This window comes from Lutra lutra, chromosome 1, assembly GCF_902655055.1.
Source record: "Lutra lutra chromosome 1, mLutLut1.2, whole genome shotgun sequence".
Taxonomy (NCBI): Eukaryota; Metazoa; Chordata; class Mammalia; order Carnivora; family Mustelidae; genus Lutra; species Lutra lutra.
This window is the reverse complement of record NC_062278.1, coordinates 167,813,745-167,841,221: the sequence shown is the minus strand read 5'-3', so window position 1 is coordinate 167,841,221 and position 27,477 is coordinate 167,813,745. Positions and strand designations below refer to the sequence as shown.

Sequence of the window (27,477 nt, the reverse complement as noted above, 5' to 3'; positions counted from 1 at the left end):
TGTATGTGTGTATATGTGCACGTGTGTTGGAAGTGAGAATTAGCAAATAACCTCTCTGTTCCTGCCTCTTTCTTGATCATCATCTGAATATCAGAAGATAGCCCCAGCTCCTGTGTTAACTGTGTGGTTAAGGCCTCTGGACAAAAGGTCACTAGGCTCTTAATGCGGTAAATGAGGGTTCCGGTTCTGCCCTTATCCCTAGTTATTCCTGCAGTGTTGATCAAATGAATTGTTTCATACAAGAATAGTGCAAGACCTTCTACAATCTCATCAACCTCATTTCAAGCTAGAAGAAACCAAGTCTCAGAGAGGTTGAGGAACCTTATGGCTGCCATTTGTGCCAGGCACTGTGCTGGCTTTTCACACATTACCCTTTAGCTCACCAGCAGGCCCGTGCAGCGGTTATTCAGGTATTTAGTTGGCAGATAAACAGGTTGACAGAGGTTAGCCTGGCCGGAGGTCACACAGCCAGTCAGTGGTAGAATAAGGATTTAAAGCCTGGGCTGCCTGACTCTCTGCTCTAAGTAGCAAGAAGGGTTCCACCTGGGTCAGGCAGTGGGTGTGCCCAAGCACTGTGGCCTGTGTTTTATGTGGACACTAATGTTTCTAATGTGGGAAGGGACATTTCAGAAGTGCCTTCTGTGGACTTTAAGATCAAACCCTCTCTTGCCGGAAACTCTTCAGGAGCTCAGCACGGTTTTTAAAATACTTCAGAAAGTTGGGCGCCTGGGTGGCTCAGAGTAGGTTAAGCCTCTGCCTTCGGCTCAGGTCATGATCTCAGGGTCCTGGGATCGAGCCCCACCTCAGGCTCTCTGCTCAGCCAGAGCCCGCTTCCCCCTCTCTGCCTCCCTGCTTGAGATCTCTCACACTCTCGCTCTCTGTCAAATAAATAAATAAAATTTTTAAAATAAAATACTTAAGAAAGGGGGAAATAAACACCCCACTTCTGAAAGGAATTCTGGTTTCAGCTCAGGCAGCAAGGAGTTTTGAAGTTGTCACTCCTGCCCTTACATCAAGAGAAAGCTAGACAGACGAAGTCGATGACTGTCCTTGCATGCGTCAGAGTGCTTGAGTGCAGGGCAAACTGCCGCCTTGAAATCTGGAGAGTCCCCCGGGCAGAAGCCCCTGGAGCCATTGCTGGTAGGAACACTGATGGAGTGTGGGAGGCTGAGTGTGGATTAGCGTCTGAGTAAGGAACTCTTGGGGGCCACAGCCCAAGGGACACCACACACCTTTATGGTTTTACCTCCAGGAACCCCACCTGTTTTTCACAACTTATTGCTGAGAAAGATTCCCTGGTAGCTCTGGCAGGGGAAGAGTAAGCTTCGTAAAATAAACTCTGAGCATTCCTCAGGGAAAAGATTTTACGAGAGTCTAATCCTACCCAGGGAAGAGTGTTTCTCCCACTCCCACTCCCTCTAGCCTTTCCATCTCATCTAAGTGGGGGGGAGGTAAGAGAAAACTTATTTTTCTATATATTCCACGACTCCGCTTTTTTTTTCTTTTAAAGATTTTTAAAGATTTTTACTTTAGAGTGGGAAGGGGGAGAGGGAGAGGGAGTCTCAAGCAGACTCTGCATGGAGCATGGAGCCTGATGTAGAGCTCGGTCTCACCCTGAGACTGACTCTGAGATCACAACCTGAGCTGAAACCAACAGTGGGACGCTTAACTGTCTGCACCACCTACACGCCCCAACTCACACATATTGGCACTAAATGTTTGGGGTTTTTTTCCCCCATACCAATTCTTTGACACGATCTGGGTTCCTACAAATTCAACTCTATTCCTACACTATTTATCTGGAGTTAGCATCTGATCCCACACCTGAAGGGCTCCGTGCCACAAGACAGCCCCCTATACTTCAGATGCTAATGGCAAGTCTAAGTCTCTGGTACTTCGAGCTGACAGGCTATAAGTCAGGGTTCCTACAAGCCTCTCCTTGAGTTTGATAATTTGCTATAATGGCTTGCTAGGTTACTGGTTAATTATAAAAGAATACAACTGAGGAACAACCAGATGGAAGAGACGTGTAGGCGATATGGAATAAGGGGCATAGAGCTTCCATGACCTCCGTGGGCACACGACTCTCCCTGAACTATCACTGAGGTGTTCCTCCACCTACAAGCTCTCCCAACTCCTTTGGTTAGGGTATTTTTTTTTTAAAGATTTTATTTATTTATTTGACAGCCAGAGATTACAAGTAGGCAGAGAGGCAGGCAGAGAGAGAGGAAGAGAGCGGGCTCCCCGCTGAGCACAGAGCCCGATTCGGGGCTCGATCCCAGGACCCTGGGATCATGACCTGAGCCGAAAACAGGCTTTAACCCACTGAGCCACCCAGGTGCCCCTGGTTAGGGTATTTTTTAATGGAGGTTTCATTACATAGACATGATTAATTAAAATTATTGACCATTAGTGATTGACTCAACCTCCAGCTCCTTTCCCCTCCCCAGAGATCAGAGGTTAGGGGACTGGGGCTGAAAATTCCAACTAATTATCTGTGGCAACCAATCCCCCATCCTTAAGGGGTTTCCAAAAGTCCCCTCATTTGCATTAACTGGTGTGGTTAAAAGGAGCTTATTATGATAACCAAAATATACTCCCTTCATCTTTATCTCTCCAGATCTATTTCAGGAACAGGGACAAAACCCAGATATTATGACCAAAAAATGCTCCAGGGGACACCTGGATAGCTCAGTCAGTGGGGGATGTGACTCTTGACCCCGGGGTTGTGAGTTTCAGCCCCACACTGGGTATAGAGATTACTTAAAAATAAAATCTTGGGGCACCTGGGTGGCTCAGTTGGTTAAGCAGCTGCCTTCGGCTCAGGTCATGATCCCAGCGTCCTGGGATCGACTCCCACATCGGGCTCCTTGCTTGGCGGGGAGCCTGCTTCTCCCTCTGCCTCTGCCTGCCATTCTGTCTGCCTGTGCTTGCTCTCTCTCCCTCTCTCTCTCTGACAAAAAAATAAATAAGTAAATAAATAAAATCTTAAAAAAAAGATGCTCCTATATTATCATAAGGGAAATTACAAGGGTTTCAGGAGCCCTGGCCAGGAGTCAGGAACAAAGGCATATATATATGTGTATATATATACATATATATGTATACGTATATGTATATATATGTGTATATATGTATATATGTATGTATATATGTATATATATGTATGTATATATATGTATATATGTATGCATATATATGTATATATATGTATGCATATATATGTATATATATGTATGCATATGTATGTATGCATATGTATGCATATGTATGTATATATATGTATGCATATATGTATGCATATATATACATATATATGCACACACACACACACACATATAAATTATAATGCCAGTGAGATTAAGAAATACTTGTGAAGGTTACAGCCCAAAGACACACCCACTAAATACTGAGATTTCATCAGAAGATTATAGAATGCGGGGTGCCGCCTGGGTGGTTCAGTGGGTTAAAGCCTCTGCCTTCAGCTCAGGTCATGATCCCAGGGTCCTGGGATTGAGCACTGCCTCGGGCTCTCTGCTAAGTGGGGAGCCTCGTTCCCTTCCTCTCTCTCTGCCTGCCTCTCTGCCTACTTGTGATCTCTGTCAAATAAATAAATAAAATCTTAAAAAAAAAAAAGATTATAGGATGCCCCCACCCCAACACACACCTTACCACCACACCAACAGAGCTCCAGTGTAGCAGTGGATTATAGCTGGAAGAACTTCAAGACACACACTCTCTGAGGAGTAACATCTAGGGAAGACCAAAGTCAAGAGGCAAGGCAAAAAGACACTAGAGGAATTTGAAGCCTCTGGGCCTACAACAATAGCAAACATTAAATACACTCAACTCCTAGCCAGATTAACATAAATCCTCATTCTAGAGTCTCATTTACCTAAAATCCAATTATTTGATACAGCCAATATTGTCTGGCCTTCAGCAAAAAATTATAAGCATGCTAAAAGGAAAAAAACACACACAGTTTAATGACACACAGCAAACATCAGACTTCTGTGACACAGATGTTGGAATTATCAGACAGGACATTTATTTTTTTTTAAGATTTTTTTTTTAAGATTTTTTTTTTTTTTTTTAATTTGACAGAGAGAGATCACAAGTAGGCATAGAGGCAGGCAGAGAGAGAGAGGAAGGGAAGCAGGCTCCCTGCTGAGCAGAGAGCCCGATGCGGGGCTCCATCCCAGGACCCCGGGATCATGACCTGAGCCGAAGGCAGAGGCTTTAACCCACTGAGCCACCCAGGCGCCCCCAGACAGGACATTTAAAATAACTGATCAAGGGGCGCCTGGGTGGCTCAGAGTAGGTTAAGCCTCTGCCTTCCGCTCAGGTCATGATCCTAGGGCATCGGGCTCTCTGCTCAGCAGGGAGCCTGCTTTCTCCTCTCTCTCTGCCTGCCTCTCTGCCTACTTGTGATCTCTCTGTCAAATAAATAAATTCTTTAAAAAAGATATTTAAAGTGTTGAGAGAAAACCCCCACTCGCCTAGAATTCTGTATCTGGCAAAATTATCCTTCGAAAGTGAAGGAGAAGTAAAAACTTTCTTAGATCAGTAAGCATACTTCAGAAATGCATTTTGAGATGCTTGTTCATTTTGCTTATGAACAAATTGTGGTCCAGAGCTGTTAAGTGGGTGAACCAGGAAAGGGTAGTTTCCAAACCGTTTTTTTTTTTCCCTTTTGCAAATCACTTTTTGTAGTAAATGTTAGAAGTTGCGCACTTGAAACACTTCATTTTGAATCCGGAGAAGTTGAGAGAGAAAAACTGACTTATTTGAGGTTGAAGAGCAAGTTAGTAGCCCACTTGGCATCTGAACGCAGCTCTCCTGATATATTTCCAACTGTAATTCTGTTGTTTGACCGAGTTTAAGTCTATTTGAAATATTTTCTCTTGCGAGGTGGGGGTGGTGACAGGCTAATTTACAGAGCGTGAAAAGCAAACGTTCCGGGAGGGTGTTCCAAACAGAAGATGTACAAGCAGGATCTCCGTCCCAAACCCTCAGCCAACGCTAGTCGGGACTACAAGTTCCAAGCCCCTTCGCGGCGCGTGCGCGCTGCCCGCCGGGAGGCGTCTCCTGTGCGTCTGCGCGGGAAGTGGAAACCACCGAGGAGGTGAAGCGGCGTGCGGTTTGTCAGGCAGGCAGCGTAGGCTGATTTGGGTCTCTCCTCGCCGCTAAGCTCGCGGCCCGACCCCTTTGCTGCCATGCCCATGAAGGGCCGCTTCCCGATTCGCCGCACCCTCCAGTACCTGAGCCAGGGGGACGTGGTGTTCAAGGACTCAGTGAAGGTCATGACGGTGAACTACAACACGCACGGGGAGCTGGGCGAGGGTGCCAGGTCAGTCTGAGCCCTTCGAGGCCGTCCCCAGGCCGCGCGGACGTACCCTGCTCACTGTTAGGATGTGCTAGTAACGCTGAGACCTGGAGTGCTCTGGGTGCTACTTAATCCCGGGGCTGGTCTCCTGAGCTGGGTGCCATTGGCCCCATTTTACAGACGAGGAGACTGAGGAGCAAGCCGCTTGCTCCAGGTTTCAGCGAGAAGAGGACAGCAGAGTCTCGCTGTGCCAGCTGCAGTCGTGCCTGAGGTCGGGGAGCGGAGAACAAGGGCCCCCCACACCTCCCTCTACCTCCCCGGTGGAAGACTAGGCTAACCCGGGGAGGCCGGAGCCTCCTTAACTACCTGTGCCTGGCAGGCGAGTGGTGGGAAGCAGCTGCGCACGTTCTACTCTGAGGGGAATCAGGCCCACAGGCTACAGACCCTGTTTAGGTCCCAAGTCTAACAAGTGCTGGCTTTGGGCGAGGTGGTCCCTCTCATTGTCCCAAACTGGCATGATACCTATGTCCAGAGGCGCTATGGGGATGTACTGAAAGAAGTAACAGCTGCTAGCACTTATGGAGCGTGTGGTTCTGAATGTTTGTCCTGCATTGTCTCATTTGATGTTTACAGAAGCCCCATGGTTATTCCTATTCTAGGGGTGAAGAAACGAACGGAGATGTTAGGTAACTTGCTTGTCCAAGGTACCACGCTGGCTAGTGAGTGGTTGTGAGTGGTAGCTCTGAAGGGGCTTCTCAGCTGCAGGACTGATCCCCCTCGTTATTGATTATGTCAGCTGTGTAGTCCCTAGGCTCCATTATCTGCCCCCCCCAACCTTAAACTCCTCGAGGTGGTTTTTCTGCCTGGAGCAGAGTGAGAACTCCTTAAATGGAAGCTTAGAAAAGAAAAGTTTGAATTGAACCTTGAGGCAGCAGCAGTAATGTGGGCTTTTCAGGTATTAAGTATAAATTTACTGGGTGCCTACTGAATGCTTGGCCCCATGCAATTCAACAGTGCCTAAGAAGAAAGTCTTGTCCTTCAGAAGCTTTGGGACTGGGTGTATGGGGTGGATCAAAATGGGATAGGGGAAGTCCTCCCTATAGGGCATGGTCCCCCATGGTGAGGGGCCTTTGCTGCACAGCTCTTCAGGATAGCTGGAAGCTACCTCTGAGCCATCTGTTGTCCACAGGTGAAGCCAAAAACTTGTACCTGCTTGCATGGGATCAGGTGGGTTGATGGCTTCTGGAAGACCTGGTTCTAGGGTTGAATGGGCATCCATATACGCCTTCGTAACTCACTGTGTGTCCCATCCTCCCACGCTAGGAGTCAGCAGAGGTGGGGCAGTACCATGGGCCCGCTCAGATTGGGAAAACGTGCCACCACAAGGGGCCATTCACTGCTTGGCTAGGGCTTAGCCATGGGCCCCATGGAGAATTTCTGACTTGTCAAGGAGCCAGAAATTCAGATTTTTATATAAATCTCTGGTTTTTAAAATGATCGGTTGATCAGAATAAGCCTGCAGGCCTTACACTTGGCAGTTCAAGTATTTTAAAATGCTGTAGGTAAGTAAGAGCCAAACAGCCATTTTGTGCTTCATTGTTCCGAATGGTAAAGCCTTGTCTGTCCCACCTGTGTATGCCCTTGTGGATTTTGTGCCTTTTGGTTTGAGTCCGCCTGACTTGCCCTTTCCAGCCCCACCGGCCTTTGCTTGTTCATGTACCCTTAGTATGTCAGCTCTCCCTTCCTGGATCACCTCCATTCCAAGTACACCAGTATACTAGTCCAGGCCAGCCATAGTCTTGGGTGTCTGCTAGGTTTTGTGGGGAGCTGCCTTAGTGTCTGAGGGCTAGGTCCCTGCTCACCTCTGCCAGATGTTCTTGCCTTTTGGGTGCAGTAAGAAAAGTAACAGCTGCTAGCATTTATTGAATTCTGTGTCCAGCCTGGGCCTCAGGATCTAGGTGAGTTTGATAATTTGATGGTGATCAAAGAGGGGCTGAAGTCCAGCCACACACAGCCCTCTTCTTTCGTTTACTGGTTTTGTGACTTAGGGCAGTTTACTTAACTTTTCTGACCTGTTTGCTTGGTTATAAAACTAAGGGTTTTTGTGAGGATTCAAGTATTAAAATGCCTAAGGAGTCTGGCATGTACAGCAGGTGCTCAAGTAAAGGTTACCTGCCAGGGGCGCCTGGGTGGCTCAGTGGGTTAAAGCCTCTGCCTTCGGCTCAGGTAGTGATCCCCAGGTCCTGGGATCGAGCCCTTCATCAGGCTCCCTGCTCAGTTAGTGTGCAGTGTGAGGCAGGGATACCGATGTTTTTCCCCTCAAATGACAAGCCACAAGTCCTGACACCCACTGTTAGGAGAATATACTAATAAATTCCTGATGGGTGCTTTTCTCAGCCTTTCTTGGGCCAGGGTCCCCTGAGAATTGGATGAAAGTTCTGACCTATCGCCCTCAAAACATACACAAGTGCACAGTATTTCAAGTTAACTCTGTTTCACAGGTTTAATTTTTTTCCCTTTTGCAGGAAGTTTGTGTTTTTCAATATACCTCAGATCCAGTACAAAAATCCTTGGGTCCAGATCATGATGTTTAAGAACATGACGCCGTCCCCCTTCCTGAGGTTCTATCTGGGTGAGTGTGGCCTCTGCTGAGGCTGGGATGGTCTTTCCTCCCATCCCTTCCTCCCACCATAGCGCTTGCGGGAGCTGAGATCCGAACTCTTGCAAACGTCCCTTACTTCCATCACTGGCTTTGGACCGTGGCACACAGTGGGCACTGAGGTCTGGAGTCTTGCCCTGTTTCTCTAGCCCCATCTCTTATTGCCCCCATGTCTTTCTGCGTGCCTCACAGTGTAGGGCTGGTTTTTCCTAATAACCTTGCCATACCTCGCTTTGCTGCCTTTGCTCATGCTGGTCCCTCTGCTGGAAATCCCCTTGCTGGTTTGCTTATTGATTTTTAAAATCTTTCTGAGACTCCACTTGGGCACCACTTTTTCCAGGAAGCGCTCCCTGTCCCCTTCCATTGGCCCTTCTCTGTCTCCCCCAGCTGTCCACTCAGTGCTGGCCGTGTCCTCTTGAGCAGTGCCGGTATCCGTGTGTCCTCCCCAGAGCGCACACTTACATGATGCTCTCCTCCCACCAGGTGCAGGGTGAATGTTTGTTCAGTTCTGTTGGGCTCAGTGCCTGGAGGTCAGACCGGATTGTTTGGCCCCGCTCTCTACTCAGTCATTGTGACCCTGAGCGAGTTATGTTCCCATTGCTTTGTTTCTCAGGGGAAGGTCCAACATCTGCCTTACGTGGTTACAAGAACCAGTTCATGTGTAGTTTGGGAATCGCTTCAGGAAGCAGAATGATGCTGTTGTTAAATGTATTCGGCACGTATGTATGAAGTGGCCTCTGGGTCCAGGCCAGCATCTGGGGTGACAGGGAGCTGTGGAGACGAAGGTCTCTGCCCTCTGTAGGGATGATATCCTAGCTGGAGGAGACAGAAGGGACAAGAAGCTTACCCAGGCAGGATGCCAGGGCGTAAGTGCTGTGAAGGAAACCTAGAGTGAGGCCAGGGGAGGAAGAGGATGGTGGTGTGGTAGCAGTTTTGCGTATGTATTTTGTGTTTGCGTTTTACACAATTTCATTGAGGTACAATTTGCCCATGATGAAACACATGGGTCTTCTGTGCATAAATTGATGAATTCTGACAATTGTTAGGTAGCTGTGTTCCCACTTCCCAAGTGATGATATAGAGCATCTCTTTGACTCCAGAAAGTCCCCGTGTGTGGCTTTCCAGAGAGTTCCCCCTTCCGCCAGAGGCAGCCACTGTTCGGACTTCTCTTTAGATCTGTTTTGTTTCTGAACTTCCCGTGAATAGTTTCCTGGTATATATTCTGCGGCATCTGGCCTTTACTCCTCTGGTTTTTGAGACTCATCTGTTACGTATATAAGTAGGTGATTCATTTTTAGTGCCAAGAGGTATAGAAAGAGACCAGTTTATTTGCCCATTCCCCCATTGCTGACACTGGGGTTTTTGTTCGATGTCAAGGCAGAGTTAGAAGTGGATTTATTGGCGATGAGGGGAGGGAAGGGCAGAACAAGTCTTTGGATGGCAGAGCAGGTCGGACATCTCTCGGAGAGGGAGGAGGAGGGAAGTCTAGTGGGAGGCGCCTCGTGGTGGCGCAGGCCTGAGCTAGGCTGGGCCACTCCCTGCTGGACGTTCCTACTCCATGCTGGGCCTAAACGTCCAGGCCCCAGACCTCAGGACTGTGGGCGGCTGCTTCCCCCAGGAAGGCCTCCGTGGCTGTCGAGGGCCACTTCTGGCTTCTGGTTCCTCAGAGATGGCATGCTTCATCATCTTCCCGCACAAGTTGTCCTGTGGACCTAGGGACTCTGTTCCCCTCGGGGCAGGGCTACGGGGCCCTCAGTTCAGTATGTAATGTTCTTAGACACTGCCGAGCTGCTGCTCCAACGAATGCGTGTCTCACCCTGCAGTCAGCAGGGCCTGGGAGCCCTAGTGGCTCCCTTTCCTTGCCCACGGTTACCTGTGTGTTCCCTGCAGCTGAGTAACAAATTACCACAGACTTGGTGGCTTACAGTGACACACATTTCTTCCATTTCTGTTGCGGGCCAACATGGACAAAAATCAAGGTGTCAGCAGAGCCTTCCTTTGTGGAGGCTCGGGGACAAATTTGTTCACATGGCTTTTCTAGCTCCTAGAGGCCACCCCCATTCTTTGGCTTGTGGCCCCTTCTTCCATCTTCAGGGACAGCAACATGGCCTGTCTGGCCGGCCTCTCATAGTCATGCGCCCCTTGCTTGGACTGCTAACCAGGATTGGTTCTCCATGGGATTCATTTAGGCCGTGATCTGGGAGGATGATCCAGGAGAATGGGCCCAACGTCAGGCCTTAACTTGACTCATGTCTGCACGGCTCCTTTTGCCACTAAGGTGACCTCATCACACATTCTGGGGGAATAGGACAGGGACATATTTTGGGGTCATTCTCTTTACCATGTTAATTATTTTTTAAAAAGGGCATGAGCAGGGTCGGGGTTGGGGGCGGGCGGAGGCACAGAGAGACTCTTAAGCAGGTTCCATGCCCAGCGTGGAGCCTAACACAAGGCTCGATCTCATGACCCTGAGATCATGACCTGAGCCGAAACTAAGAGTCCCATGCTTAACTGATATTTTAAATTTTAAACAAATATTTTAAATTTTAGCCTTTCAGTGTTCATCAGAGTTTTAATTTGCATTTTGTCATATCTTTTCATGTGCTTGTTGGCTATTTGTAGATTTCTTTCAGAGTCTATTAGAATTTTTATCCATTAAAAAAAAAATGGGCTGTGTGTTTTCTTACTGAGTTCTTTCTTTATTCTGGGTGAGGTCATTTGGCCAGATGGGTGCACTGTGACTCTTCTCTTAGCCTTTGGCTTGCTTTTCCTGATAGGGTCTTTGGGAGAGCATGAGTTACACCTGGAAGAAATCTAGCTCGTCAGTTTTTTTGATGTTTTTTTTTGTTTTTGTTTTTTTAATGGTTCCTGCTTTTTGTGTCTGTCCAGGGGTCTGCGTCTACTCCGGGTGGGTGGGGGGGAAGCAAAGATTTTCTCCTCTGTTTCCTTTAGAAGTTTTATAGTTGTAGGTTTCATATTTGGGTCTCTGCTAGAAGCTGAGTTCTTTATGGATTAAGTGTGCTAGGGACTGAGGCTTGTTTTTGGTTTTAGGTTTGGGATACTCACGTGTTCTAGCACCATGTGGTGAATGACCCTTCCTTTCCCTAATTTAGTTTCCTTGGCATTTTTATCAAAACTCAGTCGACTGTGAATGGGTAAGCAAAACTTGATATAGCCCCATTCAGTGGAATATTACCAGCCATGAAGAGGCACAAAGTCACAGCAAATGCTACAACCCAGGTGAAACTTGAAAACATCAGCCAGGTGAGAGAAGGCAGACACAGAAGGCCACAGATAATATCATTTCATTTCTATGAAATGTCTGGAATGGGCAAGTCCATAGGGATGGAAGTGGTTGTCCGGCTAGAGCTGGGGTGATGGGAGTAGGAAGTGATGGCTTAATGGGTGTAGGGTTTCTGTTTGGGGTGATGAGAAAGTTCTAGAACTAGATAATGGTGATTGCTGCACAACACTGTGAAGGGAATAAAAACTACAGAGTAACACATTTTAAAATGGTTAAAATGGTAATTTTTGTTATGTGTATTTTATCATGCAAAAATATCACTTTATATTTCTGAGTCCATCCTCTCACTGATCTGTATGTCTGTCCTTGGGCTTATACCATACTGTCTTGGTTCGTGGCTTTATAGTAAGTCTTTAGCATTAGGTAGTTCTAAATCTAACTTTTTTTTCCCCAAAAAATTACTTTGGCAATTGTATGTTCTTTGCATTTATATATTAACTTTTTAAAAAAGATCTATTTATTTATTAGAGAGAGAGAGTGTGTGAGGAGGTGGGAGGGGCCGAGGGAGAGAGAGAATCCCAGGAAGACTGCTCTGAGTACAGAGCCCAATGCAGGGCTGGATCTCAACAACCCAGAGATCATGACCTGAGGTAAAATCAAGAATTGGACACTTATCTGATTGTGGCACCTCGGTACCCACATTTATATATTAACTTTAAAAATCTGCTTGTCAGTTTCTAGAAAAAAGCTTGCTGGGATTTTTAAATTTTTTTATTTTTAGTAGGCTCCTCTCTACACCCAATGTGGGGCCCAAAAGCACAACCCTGAGATCAAGAGTCGTATGTTTCACTGACTGAGCCAACCAGGTGACCCAGCTTTTAATATCTTTTGAAACACAAGTTTTGAACTTTGATGAATTTTAATTTATCAGATTACTTCCTTAATGGACCATGTTTTTGATGTCATACCTAAATATCTTTGCGTAGAAGGCTATGAAGACTTCCTGTGTTCTCTTCTAAAAGTTTTATAGAAGTTTTAATTCATACATTTAAGTGTCTAATCCATTTTCAGGTTTTTTTTGTTTTTTTTTTTTTTTTAAATGCTGTGAAGTAAAGGTATAAATTAATTCATTCCCTCGTTGAATTGTGTTGGCATCTTTGCCGACAGTTGGCCAAAAATACGAGTTCATTTCTGGACTCAGTTTTGTTCTGTTGCTCTGTAGTATGTTCTTAGGCTAATACCAACACTGTCTTCTTGCTGTAGCTTATAAGAAATCTGAAATTGGAACATGAACATCCTCTTATCTTCTTATTTTTCAAAATTGTTCTGGCTACTTTGGGTCCTTTGCATGAATCTGAGACTTGACTTACCAGTTTCTACAAAACTACCTGCTAGGATTTTTATACAGATTACACTGAATCCATGGCCTAGTTTGGGAAGAATTGTCATCTTAATGATACTGACTCTTCTATCCGTGAACATGGAAATGGAAAACTGCTTTCCATTAAAGTTTCCATTAAAATAAATGCTTTATGGGGCACCTGGGTGGCTCAGTTGGTTAAGTGTCTGCCTTCAGCTCAGGTTATCATCTCAGTCCTGGGATTGAGCCCTGCGTCAGGCTCCCTGCTTACCAGGGAGTCTGTGTCTCCCTCTCCCTCTGCCCGTGCCTGCTTATGCATGTGCGTGCTCTCTCTCAAATAAATAAAAGTAAGTAAATAGTGTGCTTTTGCACATACCTCAGATTTGCTTATGTTTAAAGAAATATGGAGGAAAGGGTAGCATTATGGGTTAGATAGACAAACATATTTATCTTGTGAAAATGCTTCACCACTGAAAGCAAACCGGTCACCATGACTTGAGGCTGAGGAGTGTGCTGCCTAGTCCTTAGCATTTTTTCTTCCCATTTCCAGATTCTGGGGAGCAGGTCCTTGTGGATGTGGAGACCAAGAGCAATAAGGAGATCGTGGAGCACATCAAAAAAATCTTGGGGAAGAGCAAGTAAGTTGCTGGGGCTGACCTGGAGGGGAGCAAATGTCTCAGCACGGAATGAGGGAGGAAAACGGGCGTCAGGAGGGCACCCACCAGCCAGAGCGTGCCGGCTGCAGAGGCCATTCCATCGGGCTTTGCCGCTCCCCAGATCCCCAGCTGTGTGGCTGTAAGTCACGGAGCCTGTGTGAGCTCTACCTCCCTGCCCTGTGAGGTGCTGGGTCAGAGACCTTCCTACGTCCTCAGCTCCATGGGAAGCTGAGGTGCTATGGAAACACCTGCCTGGGTGGTTGCAGCCACCTGTCCTTTGGTATCTCTCCTTGGAGCTGGTGGGTGTCTAACCCCGGTATGTGTTAGGATCTGTCCTTTTTCTTTACATGGATGCAAAGAGGATAGGGAGGGAAGCCAAGAAAGTACGTTTTGGAGGAAGCACAACAGAGGCCTTTGCAGGCCTCTTCCTCCTGACCTTGTGCTGACTCAGAGCTGGGGCTGTCTCTAGGCGAGAGGGAGGCTGACCACTGTCGTGTGGGCCCAGTAACTTGGGAGGCCCAGGTGGAGGGGTGATAGACCTTGGGTTTGAGGGGCGGGTTGAGAGGCACGGGAGAGCCAGTTCTCTCTGGCCGCTGATGGGGTGCACTTGGCCAAGAAGTCCCACGTTGCCTAGAGGCTCAGAGCACTGTTCCACACCTAGTTACTGTCTGTGCTTTTTGGCAGGGAAACCCTGGAGGAGGAGGAGCAGGAGAAAAAGCAGCTTTCTCACCCAGCCCACTTTGGGCCCCGGAAGTACTGCCTGCGGGAGTGTATCTGCGAGGTGGAAGGGCAAGTCCCCTGCCCAGGCCTGGTACCATTACCCAAGGAGCTGACAGGGAAGTACAAAGCAATGCTGAAGGCCAGCACCCAGGACTGAGGCCCCAGGCCACACCCAGGGAAGCCCCTGGTTCTGTCCCTGGAGGGACTCTGAAAAAACTCTCTGCCATAAGAGGATCCCCTTCACACACCTGTGTGAAAGGACATGGGAGGGTCGGGGGAGTATCTCCGCTCTATCAGGTCAATAAAAGGCTTCCTGGTCTCCAGCACGGTGGTGTGTGTCTGGTCCGATGGGCACGGGAGAAAGGCCTGTGTGGGGATGGGGAAGGTCTAAGGCCACAGCCCGCTGACATCCCTGTGTTGGTCCTGCTGCCCTCTCCTGGTGTCTGTTGGCTTTGATTCTTCTTCTAGGCCCTGCTCAGGAGAGTCAGGAGCTGCTGGGGTGGATCTGGTAGGATTTGGCTGGAGCTAGGTGGTTCGCAGTGTAAGTCCCCTCCACTCAGGCTCTTTGGGCTTTTTTCAGAAATCCCAGGGCGAACCTTGCATCAGCCCTCACCTTTTAAACTGAAGCCAACTCACTTTCCTCCCAAGAGGTCTGGCTGCCAGTGGTGCAGGATGCCCCGTGACGGGCACAGATGAGACCAGATGCCACCTCTCCCCAGCCCTGGGGCCCACTCACAGGTAGGTTTGCAGACCATGACGGGGGAAAGGTGAAGGGGCTGGCTGGTTGAGACTTTAGGGCCCTGCTCTGAGGGCTGGGGTTGGAAGCTGCCTCCGTCTGCCCTCTTGCTCACTCAAGCCTTTGTAAGGTTTGGAAGAGGGGTAAGGGTTTATGGAGCGTCTGCCTAGTTCTTTCCTCACAGGACACGAATGCTATGGTCACTGAGTGATGCTGGCTTCAGCCCTCAGGCAACACCAGAGCCCTCAGGGATTGGTTACCTAAGGTTTAGCGGGTCCGAACTGAAGGACCATCTGGCCTGGGGAGCCGTGGAGGTGGACATAGGGACTCTGCCCTGCAGGGGGTAGTCAGGAGGTAGATGGCATGGTAGATGGAAATGATGTGGAACCAGAATGTTTTATATAAATGTTGGGGGTCAGCCCATTGGGAGGGATTTGGCTTCTTTTACATTTGATGCTCAGGTTGTGGTTTACTGTCACTTTGCATTAGACTGGCATTCAGGGGTTTGGCCGGTGGGCGCACATGCGCGTGTGCCGTGCGTTCTGGGATGGCTGTAGGCTCACCAGGATTGTGTCTAATCACAGGTCCACACCACAGGGCACCCGGCCCGCCTTTTCCACTGTGGAGGATGAGCAGAGAGAGAAATCTGTCCACTGTAATCCTTCTGTCTTGTTTCTAATGACCACGCCCAGCCGACCACAGCTATGCTCTCAGCTGCTAGGGCTTTTCAGAAAGAGTCTGTTCCCTTTGGTCTGTCTGCACAGCAAGTGAGCCAGCATTAGGAGAGTACTCCTTCCACCCATAGCCCACAGGGGCCCAGAAAGGTTGCTGACCTGGAAACAAGATCCTCTTCAGAGAGAAGGGTCTAGTGCCTGATGGGACCGTGCCACCCTTCTCTTTACAGAGACTTGAAATAAGCACAACCAAGGGGCACGGTTATCTCTTTAAACCTTTGTCTTTTTTTTTTTTTTTAAGATTTTATTTATTAAACCTTTGTCTTTTATTAACATCTCGGTTTAGTAATGGTAAAAGATGAAAGATGGGTTTAAAATTTATAAAAACGGGAGGAAAAAATCTCTGAGGAGTTGATATCTGTTTCTTCGCACAAATGATGTTCACGTGGTTTTAGACCTTGTTCTTCTGAAGTGACTGATTTCAAGTACAACCTGGCAGGGCCTTTTAAAGCTATCTGGCTGCCTGATGGGTTCTGCCAAGAATCTGACTTTGGACCTCAGAATCCTCACTGGTAAAGTGAGAGGTCATATGACATACTGAGCAAGTTCTTTCCAACTTCTACAACTGGAAGAAAATGCTTTTATTCTGGATAGTTCTTACCCTTACAGGATGCAGTGCTGGTGCGAGGCCTGGCTCTGGAGCATCTGTGCTGATAGCCGGTGTCGTCGGGCAGCCCAGGGTGCTCTGCTCTGGAACCGGCTGCCTGGCTTTTCGACCTCCACACCAAGGAGTACACACCAAGGGCCTCTCCACCGGAAAAGGCCACACCTTTTCTGCTAAAGGTGTTTACAAGTCCAGTGGGCCAGCACATGGACTCTGAGAGGTAAGTCCCTTTGGGCTGAGGCTAAGGTGAGTGGAAAGCCATGGCGCTCTGACCACGGGGGGCTTCCCCACCACCTACTTGGGTGAGAGTACGGTGCCCCTGGGGATCAGGCGTTACTGCTTTTACTGTTAGAAGAAATGAGAAGATGCACATTTAGTCTTTAATCCACTTTTTTAATAGTATAAACCTCATTTAGGTAGTAGTATTAAGCCACAACAATAATGCCACATTGAAACAGCATTTAATAAAATGCATAAAGCTAATTCATGCACTGCAATACTCTATATACAAACACAACAATGCAAATTCTTCTTCAAGACTGAAGACACTGATTAGATATAAAATTCAGTTTAAAAAGAACATGCTATTTTTTAAATGCCATCACATAAACAAAGCTGATTTCAAGCTACAGCTTTCAACAGGTTTTAAACCTGGAATTAAAATGTAATGGCATAAACAGTATTTTCTATATTGTGAAGGGCAGAAGTTACAGAAACGGTCCCAAGAAATCTAACACCCGAATTTTCCTTTAACAGATGTCTTTTAAAAGGGCTGGTAATGCAATTACATTTTAACAGAGAGGTCCAAACTACAGGTAAAAACTATGGTTTGTACTATGAAAAAATGTGCAGCTTTTCAATTATAAAACTAGTTGAACACTGGTTTACAAGAGAATGGGGAGAACAGAGACTGTAGAAAAATATTCCAGCACTTGGGCTGTATGTGGCAGCAGCATCTGAGTCCAGGGATGCTCTGGTCGTTAAAATGGGGAGTGAGTATATGATCCTAAGACAAGCCATTTGTAACCTAAGTCTTACTACTTCCAAATGTTATCCAAATATGAAGCTTATCACAGCCTGTCAGTTGATAAATGTTGCCGAACATTTTTTCCCAGTATTTACAGCATTTGTTTCTATGCTGTATGTATAAATATTGAGACACCAGATTATCGGCTTCAGAACTGAAAGCCTAGCTGGGCTTTAAAAGTATCTCAGGAATTCCCCACCCCCAAGATACTCTTCTTAAGTTCAAAGTTTAATTATTCTTAGATTGCTGTTAAAATATACCCTCCCCAAATGAAAATGTTTATTCTGAAGATTCATTTAGAGACTGTCAAGCTTCCTCTTGTATTTTAACTGGAAAGCCACCTTCCATAGCTTGATTGTCACAACAGGCAAGGGCGGGGCAAGGGTCAAATAAGCATTGTTGGATGAGGCCAGTGAAGCAGCAGGAGCTTTTTGTTTGTTTTTAATATCCAATAGAGGGGAAGCTGAAGGCTAAATGACCCACGGTCTCACAAAAGGCACTGAGTACTATGGTCTCAATGTAAGTGTTTTCAAACTATTTCAGTAGCTTATTTAAAAAAACAAACAACAAACCATCACCAACAAAAAAACCCAGAAAACCTGTGGATTATGTAAGTTTGTGCAGTTCCCTGGGGACTCCCTTCAGCGGGCCAGCTTGCAGCCCTTGGCCAGGCAGGCCCCGTGTCCCAGGTCTGTAAGCAGCTCTGCTGGGCTGGGCCCTGGCTCCCGAGTGCTGTGTCTCAGCTTAAAGCCCAATTAGGGGGGGAAATTTAATCAGAATAGACCCAGCATCTGTAGCTTTAAGGGTACAAATAGCCATATTAAAATGCCATTTTATCTGAGAATTTTAAATTGATTTATAGAAAGGATTTATGTCAGTGGATTTTATTCACATGCTACAGTTAGAGAAGTGATTTAAAATTTGTAACCTCTATGCCATAAGTTAGTTATCTTATTCATGCTTATTTTAAAAGACTATTTGGTAGATTTTTTTCAACTGGCATTAGAGATAGGAATCTGCTGAGTCACAGGGCAGTGCCCGCCGATGGCTAAGTCCAGAGCAAGCATAGACCTGGGAAGCAGGCCCTAGCACATGGACCGTTCTGAATCTGTGACCATGAGGCTGATCTCTGGACCACATAACAGAGTGAGTACCTGGGAAAGCCGACAGCTCCAGCCGCCAAGTTCCTTCTAGTCAGGCCATAAACAGGCAGCCAGGTCAAAGATTCCCCACCTAGTTTTCTTGACTTTAGGATAAACGGTTTTCTAGCTTCCTGGCCACTGTGTGAATCCAGAGAATATATAATACATAGCAATGACCTTTTGTCTGGAACTTTCCCTGGTATAGGATGGAGATTCTGCCTCATGGCCTTTCCCAGCCAGGCTCACCCAAAGGAAAATGGAGTTAAAATATCAGCAAATCCATCCTGCTGAGGGACCTTGGAACACCCACATCAATGTACTTTAGCAACTCTATCATAGACTCTCTTTAAAACATAAGGGAACTTTGGATACATGGCTACATGTCTGTATACATAATATACATCTATGTACACATACACACACTATATACACTGTACATATATAGAAGATATAAACACATGTACATTCATTCAGTCATACAAGCCTATAAATCTGTACACGCACAATGCCGCTGAAGGGACCCCAGGGCTGGACACGCACAAGTGTGTGCCGGCAGGAGGCACACGTGAGGATGTCCAGAACCCTGTGTACAAAAGACCCAAACCCAGTCTGTCTCAAGGAGGGCTTGGCTTTACAAATTTACATCAAAGTTAAGACATTTCAAAGAGCTGTACAATCTAGACTGGAAGTGAGACAAAGGAAGCATATGGGCATCTGCCCGGCCTGCTCCAACCTTTCCAGGATCTCAAGGGCACTATCTACCCCCCCCCCCCCCCCCCCCCCGGCTGGGATGAAAGTGAAGGTAAGAAGATGACTTTTCGTGGTCTAGATTTAGAGAAGAGTTGAAATGTCATCTACAGCCCCACTGTACCTGAGGCCCTTTCTACCAGCAAGTGGGTGACAAGCTTCTGGACTCTGATCTGATCAGGTCCTGGAACTAGGATCCATAGCCAAGGGCTGGCTGAGGACAGGCAGAGGGCAGGCTGGGAACAAGACTGCTCTATTGGAAATTCCCCCAAAGGATTAGGATGTTTTTTTTTTCTCCCAAAATAAAAGCATTAGGTATAGCCCTTCCAATTCTTAGCTCCCTGCCGTGGCTGTCCCCGACACAGGCAAAAAGCGCTGAGTGAGTCTGTGCTGTGGCTGCAACCATGTCCTCTAGCCAGCGTGTGGCCACCGCCTCAGGGAACCCAGGAGTAGGTACCTCCATCGCTCTCACCGTGGCTTGTGGACAACTGCCTCAGAGCAGAGTTCACATTTAATACTGACAAGCTAGAAGACAGTCCCTTTTGAGGGCATTTACATAACCTCTTGCAACAAGTGACTACGCCTGTAATTAAATATAAAAACCCAAACCCTAAAGAACCCCAATCACAGCCTCATGGCAGAAGTTAGATAATAAATAATGGTTACCCCCAACAGACACACATACAAACTGCAAATCAGAAGGGTGGAATAACTTGGAAAGTATCATTTGTTTGGGTAATCTGGACTTACTTCTAAGTCTCTTCCTGTCCTGTTTTATGATTCTGTGTAACGACCTCCACAGTTTCAACGTACAACTGTCTAGCATTTATCTGAGATTCCACTGGAAAAGGGCCCATTTCATCAAGAAGCACTGATGCGTACTCCCACCTCCTTTCACTAGTGGACCTCTCCTCCAAAGGAAGGGCCGGGCAAGCAGAAGGGACACGTGGGCAGGCTGTGTGCCGAAGAATCTGTTGTTGGCTCATTTCACTCAGAGACTCTCAGTAGAGGGCTGGCCTTCCCTAACTAAATCTAGACTCACAGACTACAAATGAGGGATAAGAGCCTTTGTGAAAGCTGAAACTCAGTATTTGCTAGGGACCCCTTTAAATTAAGTTCTGGACTTTGGGCTTCTCTTAACTAATCTGACAAGATGGGACGGACCTGCTATCAAAAAGTGTGAAATGATTTGGGGCAGCAAGAAATCAGCTTGTGTGAACATGATCTTCAGGGAAAGGCTACTTCACAGTAAGGCCAAGAGGATCTGGGAAACGAATGAGTGTTCAAGGCCAAAATGGTCCACTGCAATCCGCCACCATCAGCAAAGGGACTCAAGAGGCAGGACCAGGTCAGAATCAACAACCCTCTAAGCCAAACTGATTTTTCTCCAGGGCTGTCCTGCCAGGGTCCGGCACTCACTCACCCACATGTTCAGTTTTTCTGCAGTTTGTCACCTTTACTCCAAAATCCTTCAGCAGTGGTGTGGTTGGGACCTCAGTCAAGGTCTTGGTTAAGCTGTCCCAGTATCTGATGGCAACCTGAGTCTATAAGCTGAATGGACACAGGACTCCCAGGGCTACCCCCCAGGAAGAAGGGGTGGGCCTTTTCCCCAACACCGAGAATCAGATCTAGGAGATGTGACATAGCATGTAATCCCAGAGAACTGCTGTGTGATCAACAGACACGCTTACATTAAAAAATGAAAAGAACAGAAAAGAGGCAACTTGCTTGTAAGATGCATAAACACGGTTGAAAATAGCCTCTGCTAAAATCCTTCCTGAGCAGAAACGAAACAGACCTGCCCTTACTGCACTGTCCTGGCTGTTTTTTTTTTTTCTTTTTTCCTTAATTTTGAAATTTAAATCAAATTTAGAAAACCAAAAATTTAAGCTGGCAAAATTAAAATTCTTTCCATCATTTTATAATGGGCACCCTTACTGTTTACAAAATTTGCTTCCAAGACAAGAACTACAAATAATACACTTAAAAACAAATAGGAATTTAAAAGTTGGGAGATACTGTCCCCACTTAATTCCCACTAGACTTTCACAAAGTGCTGCTAACGCTTCAGCATAGAGCATTCTGTTTGTCTTAAGGCAGTGCCCGGCCGGGCACCCACACAGCACATTAGGCCCCACCTCGATGGCCTGAGTCAGGCCGAGAGTGCCTGAGAGGCAGGGGGAAGTGCACTGGGATCTTTTTGGATACCATGTGATCAAAAGATCTGGGAGACGCAAATTTCACTTTAGCTGTTTTCTTAATCTGGGCTATACAGAAAGGAAATGAAGAATACCTGACCGGGTCTTGGACATGGCACTTTTCCCAAGCAGGAAATGCCCGCTGCTCGCATCCATGGGAATTTATGGGTCTCTTCTCTAGAGAGAACTTCCTTATAACTGCATTCTGTTCTTGTAAACGATGGTTGCTATAACTTAAGAGAAAGAAGATAACTTTGGGAGTTAAGGGTTTTTTTTTTCCTGTTGTTCTTTTTTGTTGTTGTTTTGTTTTTTAAGAGCAGGTAGCTTGCTTCTGCATCCATCACCTAAAATGCTCCAGGGTTTTTTGCTGGCACACTCCTGGGGGAATCAAAGTGCACGGTGTACCAGTACCACTCAGAGAATTGCCAACAGAAGTGCTGAGTCTGGAGACACTGTGGAAAACCCTGATATTTAAGGTCAACCGAGAAGCCTTCCATTCAGCTGCACCACCACCACCCTGGCCAGGCAGCAAAATCCTGCACCGCCCCCCACCCCCTGGCCCCAAATCCCCTCACAGATCCGAGTGAGCTGCAGGAATACAGCCCTTCTCAAGGGGATGTCTGGAATGGAAACCCTGTGAGAAGGGAGCCTTTGTACTCCGTCTGAACAACAAGCAACTGCCCCAGACTGCATTCAGGAATTACTGTTGGGTTCAAAATGCCCACCTTGCACTTTTTGGTCAGAAGGCTCTGTCTGCCGTGAGTGGTGGAGGTGATGTAGGGATGCTTTCAGTTGCAGCACGAACTGGCAGTTAATGTCTGACTGGTTGTAATCCAATTCTGAGAACCAGTCATGAGAAGGAGCCCCGGGTTTGGAGGAGCCTGCAGATGCCCGTCATAGACCAGAACCAGAGGTCAGGGAAGCTGACAAGCGTCATCAACTCAAAAGCTGAGGAAGCTTCCAGTTCGGGTCACCACCAACTGTGCCTCCACACTCCCACTTACTGCATGATACAGATGAACCACATTTTCATTCATTCATAGGAATTTAGTTCAACACCACCAATGTGTGCATACAATTAGGAATGATGCCATCTCTTCTTAAACATAAATGATTGTCTCCTGTACCCTAGTGCGTTTTCACAGAAATTATTAGCATTTCGGCAAAAGACATATACAGTTTTCCATTTGTCCTGCCCAAGGGCAAGATGTTGCTAACATTACGCATTGATAAGAAGTGCTTAGAAAGTGCTAATATTATTACCCTGGTAATTAGTAGCTATTAATTCCAAGGACATTTTTAATATATATACACACATACTGTTCTCTTAGGTTCTTTTAGTTTTGTTTAATACTAGTCTCTGACATCATAAAACTCTGTTTTTTGCCCTTTGAGAATTTCTAAATACAAATTGGGTTAAAAGATTGTTCCAAAATCTGCTTCATCAAAAGGCATTAAAACATTTCTTATGGCAGGAAAGGATCCTACTAGTCTTTTAGTTGCTATTGTCTGTGATTAACAGATAAGAAGAAACCAGGTAGGAAATGGCTAACATACTGGAAATATTTGCACATACCAAAATACCATTACTTTATTTTCTCGGTCTCTGAGCAGTCCTGGAAGGATCCTTTTGCTTCTCGGCAGGCGTGTGGTGCTCACTATAGGCTGGCTCCGGTGATCTGGCCGTTATACTCTGCTGTCTCCATCTTGAGGATGTAGGGGATTATGCTGTCTATTGACACATTGCCAATGAGACCGGTAAAAAAAAGTTCTTCTGTTATGTTGGAGCTCATCAGCCTGAGTGCTGGCAGGCGAACAAGAATCCGGGCCAATCTGTAAAAGGAAGGGTCCTTAGAGAAAGGGGATTCTTTGCCCTTCAGACTTCTCCCTGGACAGGCTCCTGGGACCTTGTCTGCGCTGCTTGGAATTAAACCAAACAAACTGAACTTTGATCTACCCCTTGTATTTAAAATTTCAACAGTTCCTCTTACAGGAATTTATCAGGAGAGAAAAAAAATCAAAACTAAGTATAAAGATGTCTGTACAAATGTGTCCTCATTTTAAATAATTCTCCCCTCTCCCACCAAGAAAGAAAAATTTGAAAATCAATAAAGGATAGGTTAAAATAAAGTGTGATGTGTCTCCATATAAAAGATCACTATAGGGGCACCTGGGTGGCTCAGTGGGTTAAGCCACTGCCTTCGGCTCAGGTCATGATCTCGGGGTCCTGGGATCGAGCCCCGCATCGGGCTCTCTGCTCAGCAGGGAGCCTGCTTCCCTCTCTCTCTCTCTCCCTCTGCCTGCCTCTCTGCCTGCTTGTGATCTCTGTCAAATAAAAAAAAAAAAAAATCTTAAAAGATCACTATAGACCCACTAAAAAGTATAAAGATGATGTGTTATCAGTGGTAAGGAAAGAAGTCCATGATGTACAGCTTGAATAAAAGCAGACTGGGAAGCAGCAAGCACAGCGCAGTCTCACTGTGCAGGTTTGTGTGACATGCATACAAAAGTATTTGTAAGGATGTTCACTAAAATGTTAATGGTTGGCCTCTGGGTTTGGGGACTTGGGAGTGCCTTTACTTAAACTACTTCTCTTCCGTATTCCCCTAATTCCCACTCTCGTATAGCATTATAATTAAAAATAAAGCATTAGATTATCTTCAGTTTGTAAACACCCTGTGTGGTAGGGCACATGGTGACCCTGTCGTGGTGGGCCACAGACATTGTATCTGAAGCACGTGACTGTGTTCCACAGCCACTGCACAGAACCATGTGTGCAAGGATGTTCACCGCAGGGCCGGCCGGGAAATAACCTTCAATTTCATCAATGGGAAAGTGTTAAAGAAATTACAGCATTTCCTTAGCCACAAAAGATGAAGTATGCTCAGCTGAACATTACATGAACAAAGGGTTACAAAATCTTACTTTGTATTTTATGATTCCAATTACATAAATATAAAAAAACTTCTGGAAGGAAATGCATAAAACATTAACAGGTATCTATGAATGGTGGTATTTGTATGGACATTTTCATTTTACTTTCCAGAATGTTGTAATTTTTTCTACAGTAAACACTGGTTTTTAAAAGAGAATACATCTATTATGCAAGCAGCATTCCAGCACCATCTTCCATCTGTCCAGCCACTGTGGTCTTGCAGGACACACAAAGGTATAAGGGGACACCAGCACAGCCCTCTAAAGCTGGGCTTTAGAGGCTGGCTGAGGTTTCTCTCAGCAGAGATGTAAACAGTGGGGAAGAATGGGAGAGTATTTCAGGAGGAGCAAATAGTACGAGAAAAGGCATAAAGACGGGAAAAAGTAAAATAATGAATGCAGAAACAGATGTCAGCCATCCTAGAGCCTTTTTTTGGGGGGAACTTTGAGCCCTATGAGAAAGCCTCCCTTCTCTCATTTTTGGTCCCAAATCACTTGGCTGGCCACCTCCTCCATCCCTGGGTCCCTGACTAGATTTTTTTTAGAAACACCTACTTTCAAAGACCAGAGAGCTGCTGTTGTCATGATGACTCTAGTGTGTTGTGGCCCTGCCAGCAGCCACCAGAGGGGCATTTCCATGATCTTCTGACCATGGGCATGGTGTGGGAGTAGGCCCATGGCTTCTCAGGCGACAGCTTGCCCACATATCTGGCTGGATGTTATGAACTACATGTGGGTTCATTACCAATCCCCTATGTTCTGAGGCTGAAATTATGAGAGTCATGGTGAGGTTTTCAGTGATTCCAGGAGAAAATGGATCCTGCTTTGGCAAAAGGTGTGTCTGGGTCATGGAATTGTGTTTAAGGCAGAGGATGTTCTCTGCCATCAGGGCCAGCCACAGGCCCCCCACAGTCACACCACAGGAATGGTCTTCCTAGGGCCTGGGGCATTTTCATTCCACGGGGTACCTATGGACTGAGGTCAGTGAAGGCAACACAAATAAAGAAGGTGGGGCCATGTATCTTCCTGGTCAGTTCTGATCAAGGGTTTACTTTGAAGGAACAGGGCCAGCAAGGAAATACTAGTTTGCCTGATGTGAGCTCGGTAACTCATGTAGCTTCTAGTGGGTTGGAAGTGGTCATGATCAAAGAGCTCCTCCACTCTTTGGCTGAAAAGCCTGCCAGGCCTTCTACTTTAATTGAGAACTTTCCTATTGAGATTTGCATGAGAAAGGCTCATGTGTGTGTGTATGTATACATACACATATATGTGTATATGTACACATATATTTGTTGCCCAACCGTTACAAATATTACAAATTAACTTTTTGCCCAAATAAAGGGACTTAAGAAAATCAATTACCTGAGGGCAAAATTACTATTTTCTATAGCCCACTCACTCATCTGTAGAGGTCAGGTTTGGCCTCTGTCAATGCAAACTCTTCTGTGAAAGATGCTGGCTCTACCTCTTCAGCGGATGCAGGCCAGAGGGGCAGGGGGCTGCTCTTCCGGGCAAGGGCGTCCCTGTCAGCCCCCGAGGAAATCACACAGGAATGACTCCAACCCCTCATCGTGTTATGGAAGAGCAGCCCAAGGTCTTACCCACTGTTTACCAGCAACACTGGAATGGCCCAGGATTCCGGACCCTCCCACCTAGCACTTTCCAGAGTTACCACCCATGAAATGCAGGAATTAAAATGTGATCAAAAGGAGGCTCTCCCAGCCTGCCAGGGGTGGGAAGGCTGTCAATTTATATTTGCGGCTAGGCTGCAGCTGCGCTCCTTCCTGCCCCACAGCAAGACCGTGTATCTGTATGCCTCACCGGTAGGTATCTTCTGAGTAGGTTTTCTGAACATAGTCCTGCAATTCCATCTGTGCCTTTTCTTGGAATTTTTCAATCTGGCTTGTGCTGGTCAAACCTGGGTGATCTGAAAAAAGAAAAGTGCCCCCAGATTGCCCCATGTATTTGGAAAGTCTCACTTGGCAGACTTCTTAGTACTTATTTTTAGTTAAACCTTTGACAAATTTCTCAAGTACATTATAGACTGAACCCTGAAGGGGGGTCTGGTTTGGATATTACTGCTAAAACACTGGCTTTTGCTCTGTACTTGGCCAAGGTTACAAGGAGGGGGCTGGGCTCCTCAGTGGTCACACCAGCCTCAGCAGCCCCACCTGGCTTGCTTCTGGACACCTGGCTTCCTACCACTTGAGAAAACAGAGTTTTAGAACTATCACCCAAGATTACAAATGATCCTTTACCTCCTACATATTTAATCACAGAATTTCTCCCATTTATATTAGCTATTTTGTTGTTCACGAGTGGATGGCTGGGGAGGAAGGGAGGGTTAAGCTGTGTCCAAACCCCGCTATCAAGGACAGCAGTCAGGACAAGAGCCAGCCTTAGTAACCTCTGGAGGTTTAGCGAGAACAGATGAGAGGGGGCAGTGAGGCCAGCTGGACAGTCCTGCCTCTTCTTCAGGTGCTAACCTACAGGGACAGCTGAACTTGGGCACTTTGAGTCTCTACTGGAGGACATAGGCTGACAGCCTGAAAACTGGCAAAAAGGAAAGCAAAAGAAATCAAAACAAAACAAAAAAGGGACACTGAGGGGGTGCCTGGGTGGCTCAGATGGCTGGGCATCTGCCTTTGGCTTAGGTCATGACCCCTGGGTCCTGGGATTGAGACCCATGTGGGGTTCCCTGCTAGGCAGAGAGCCTGCATCCCCCTTCCCCCTGCCTCTCTCCTCCGCTCATGCTGTCTAAAATGAAAAAAGAAAAAAAAAAAGAAAAATGGACACTGGATGGTAGTATACTCTATTTGGTATGCCAAAGTCTTATTTGGCCAATGGTTTAAATTAGGATACAGAATAAATCTATTCAACATATGAAGTCACCAGGCACCATGGCATATGTTTTTGGGACTATAAAGGTAGCAATTTAAAAGAACGTATGTGTTTATGTTGGCTAGCAAAGCACACCTATTAGGAGAACATTTGGTTACAGTCTGGCTGATGACTTGACAACAGGTTCATGTTCAGAAATACCAGTAGACAGGTGGAAAACTTCTGAGTCCCCGCCACATATCTTACCGGGACTAAAGAGAACTATAGCTTTAAGGTATGCATACTCATAGCCATCTATATCCAGCTTCGCCATACTGTTACAGAACTCCTGAAGCTTCCAGATGTGCTCCATGACTTGCTTTATCCGGTCTCCAGAAAGTTTATCTAGAAATGAACATCACAGAACCCCCTGAGAAAGGCTGGTAAGAACAATAACATTAGCTTCTTTGAGGAGCCACAGATTGAAAGAGAAAATTATTTTCCTTTTTAACGGAAAACCAGTTACCTTAAGATGGTTAAGAGCCTCATTTTCCAGGTGAAGGTGAAGTG

The 27,477-nt window shown here is 46.4% G+C and overlaps 2 protein-coding genes and 1 long non-coding RNA gene across 5 annotated transcripts in view; 2 read left to right on the top strand and 1 right to left on the bottom strand.

The window, feature by feature from the left end:
• The first annotated feature begins 5,089 nt into the window (after positions 1 to 5,089).
• Positions 5,090 to 14,288, top strand: MRPS25 (mitochondrial ribosomal protein S25). Its single transcript, XM_047743888.1, has 4 exons — positions 5,090 to 5,350; positions 7,852 to 7,958; positions 13,140 to 13,227; positions 13,930 to 14,288. The coding sequence occupies exons 1-4, from the start codon at positions 5,217 to 5,219 to the stop codon at positions 14,120 to 14,122; spliced, it is 522 nt and encodes a 173-aa protein (XP_047599844.1). The 5' UTR covers positions 5,090 to 5,216; the 3' UTR covers positions 14,123 to 14,288.
• A 2,003-nt stretch (positions 14,289 to 16,291) lies between these two features.
• On the top strand, positions 16,292 to 21,758 carry LOC125108300 (uncharacterized). The gene is made up of 2 exons (XR_007129870.1): positions 16,292 to 16,854; positions 20,402 to 21,758. It is a non-coding gene; the product is annotated as an uncharacterized LOC125108300 (long non-coding RNA).
• Positions 21,433 to 27,477, bottom strand: part of NR2C2 (nuclear receptor subfamily 2 group C member 2) — a 90,363-nt gene continuing 84,318 nt past the window's right edge. For all 3 annotated transcript variants that reach the window (XM_047743863.1, XM_047743855.1, XM_047743872.1), the window contains 3 exons: positions 27,175 to 27,312; positions 25,909 to 26,014; positions 21,433 to 22,986 (listed from right to left, as the gene is read on the bottom strand). In XM_047743863.1, coding sequence (XP_047599819.1) covers positions 22,812 to 22,986; positions 25,909 to 26,014; positions 27,175 to 27,312 — 419 coding nt within the window. In that variant the 3' untranslated portion in view covers positions 21,433 to 22,811. The remainder of the gene's footprint in view (positions 22,987 to 25,908; positions 26,015 to 27,174; positions 27,313 to 27,477) is intronic.

Coding starts and splice junctions, on each gene's coding strand:
- MRPS25 (XM_047743888.1), top strand. CDS start 5,217: ATGCCCATGAAGGGCCGCTTCCCGATTCGCCGCACCCTCCAGTACCTG. Junction 5,351..7,851: donor GAGCTGGGCGAGGGTGCCAG/GTCAGTCTGAGC, acceptor TCCCTTTTGCAG/GAAGTTTGTGTTTTTCAATA. Junction 7,959..13,139: donor CTTCCTGAGGTTCTATCTGG/GTGAGTGTGGCC, acceptor TCCCATTTCCAG/ATTCTGGGGAGCAGGTCCTT.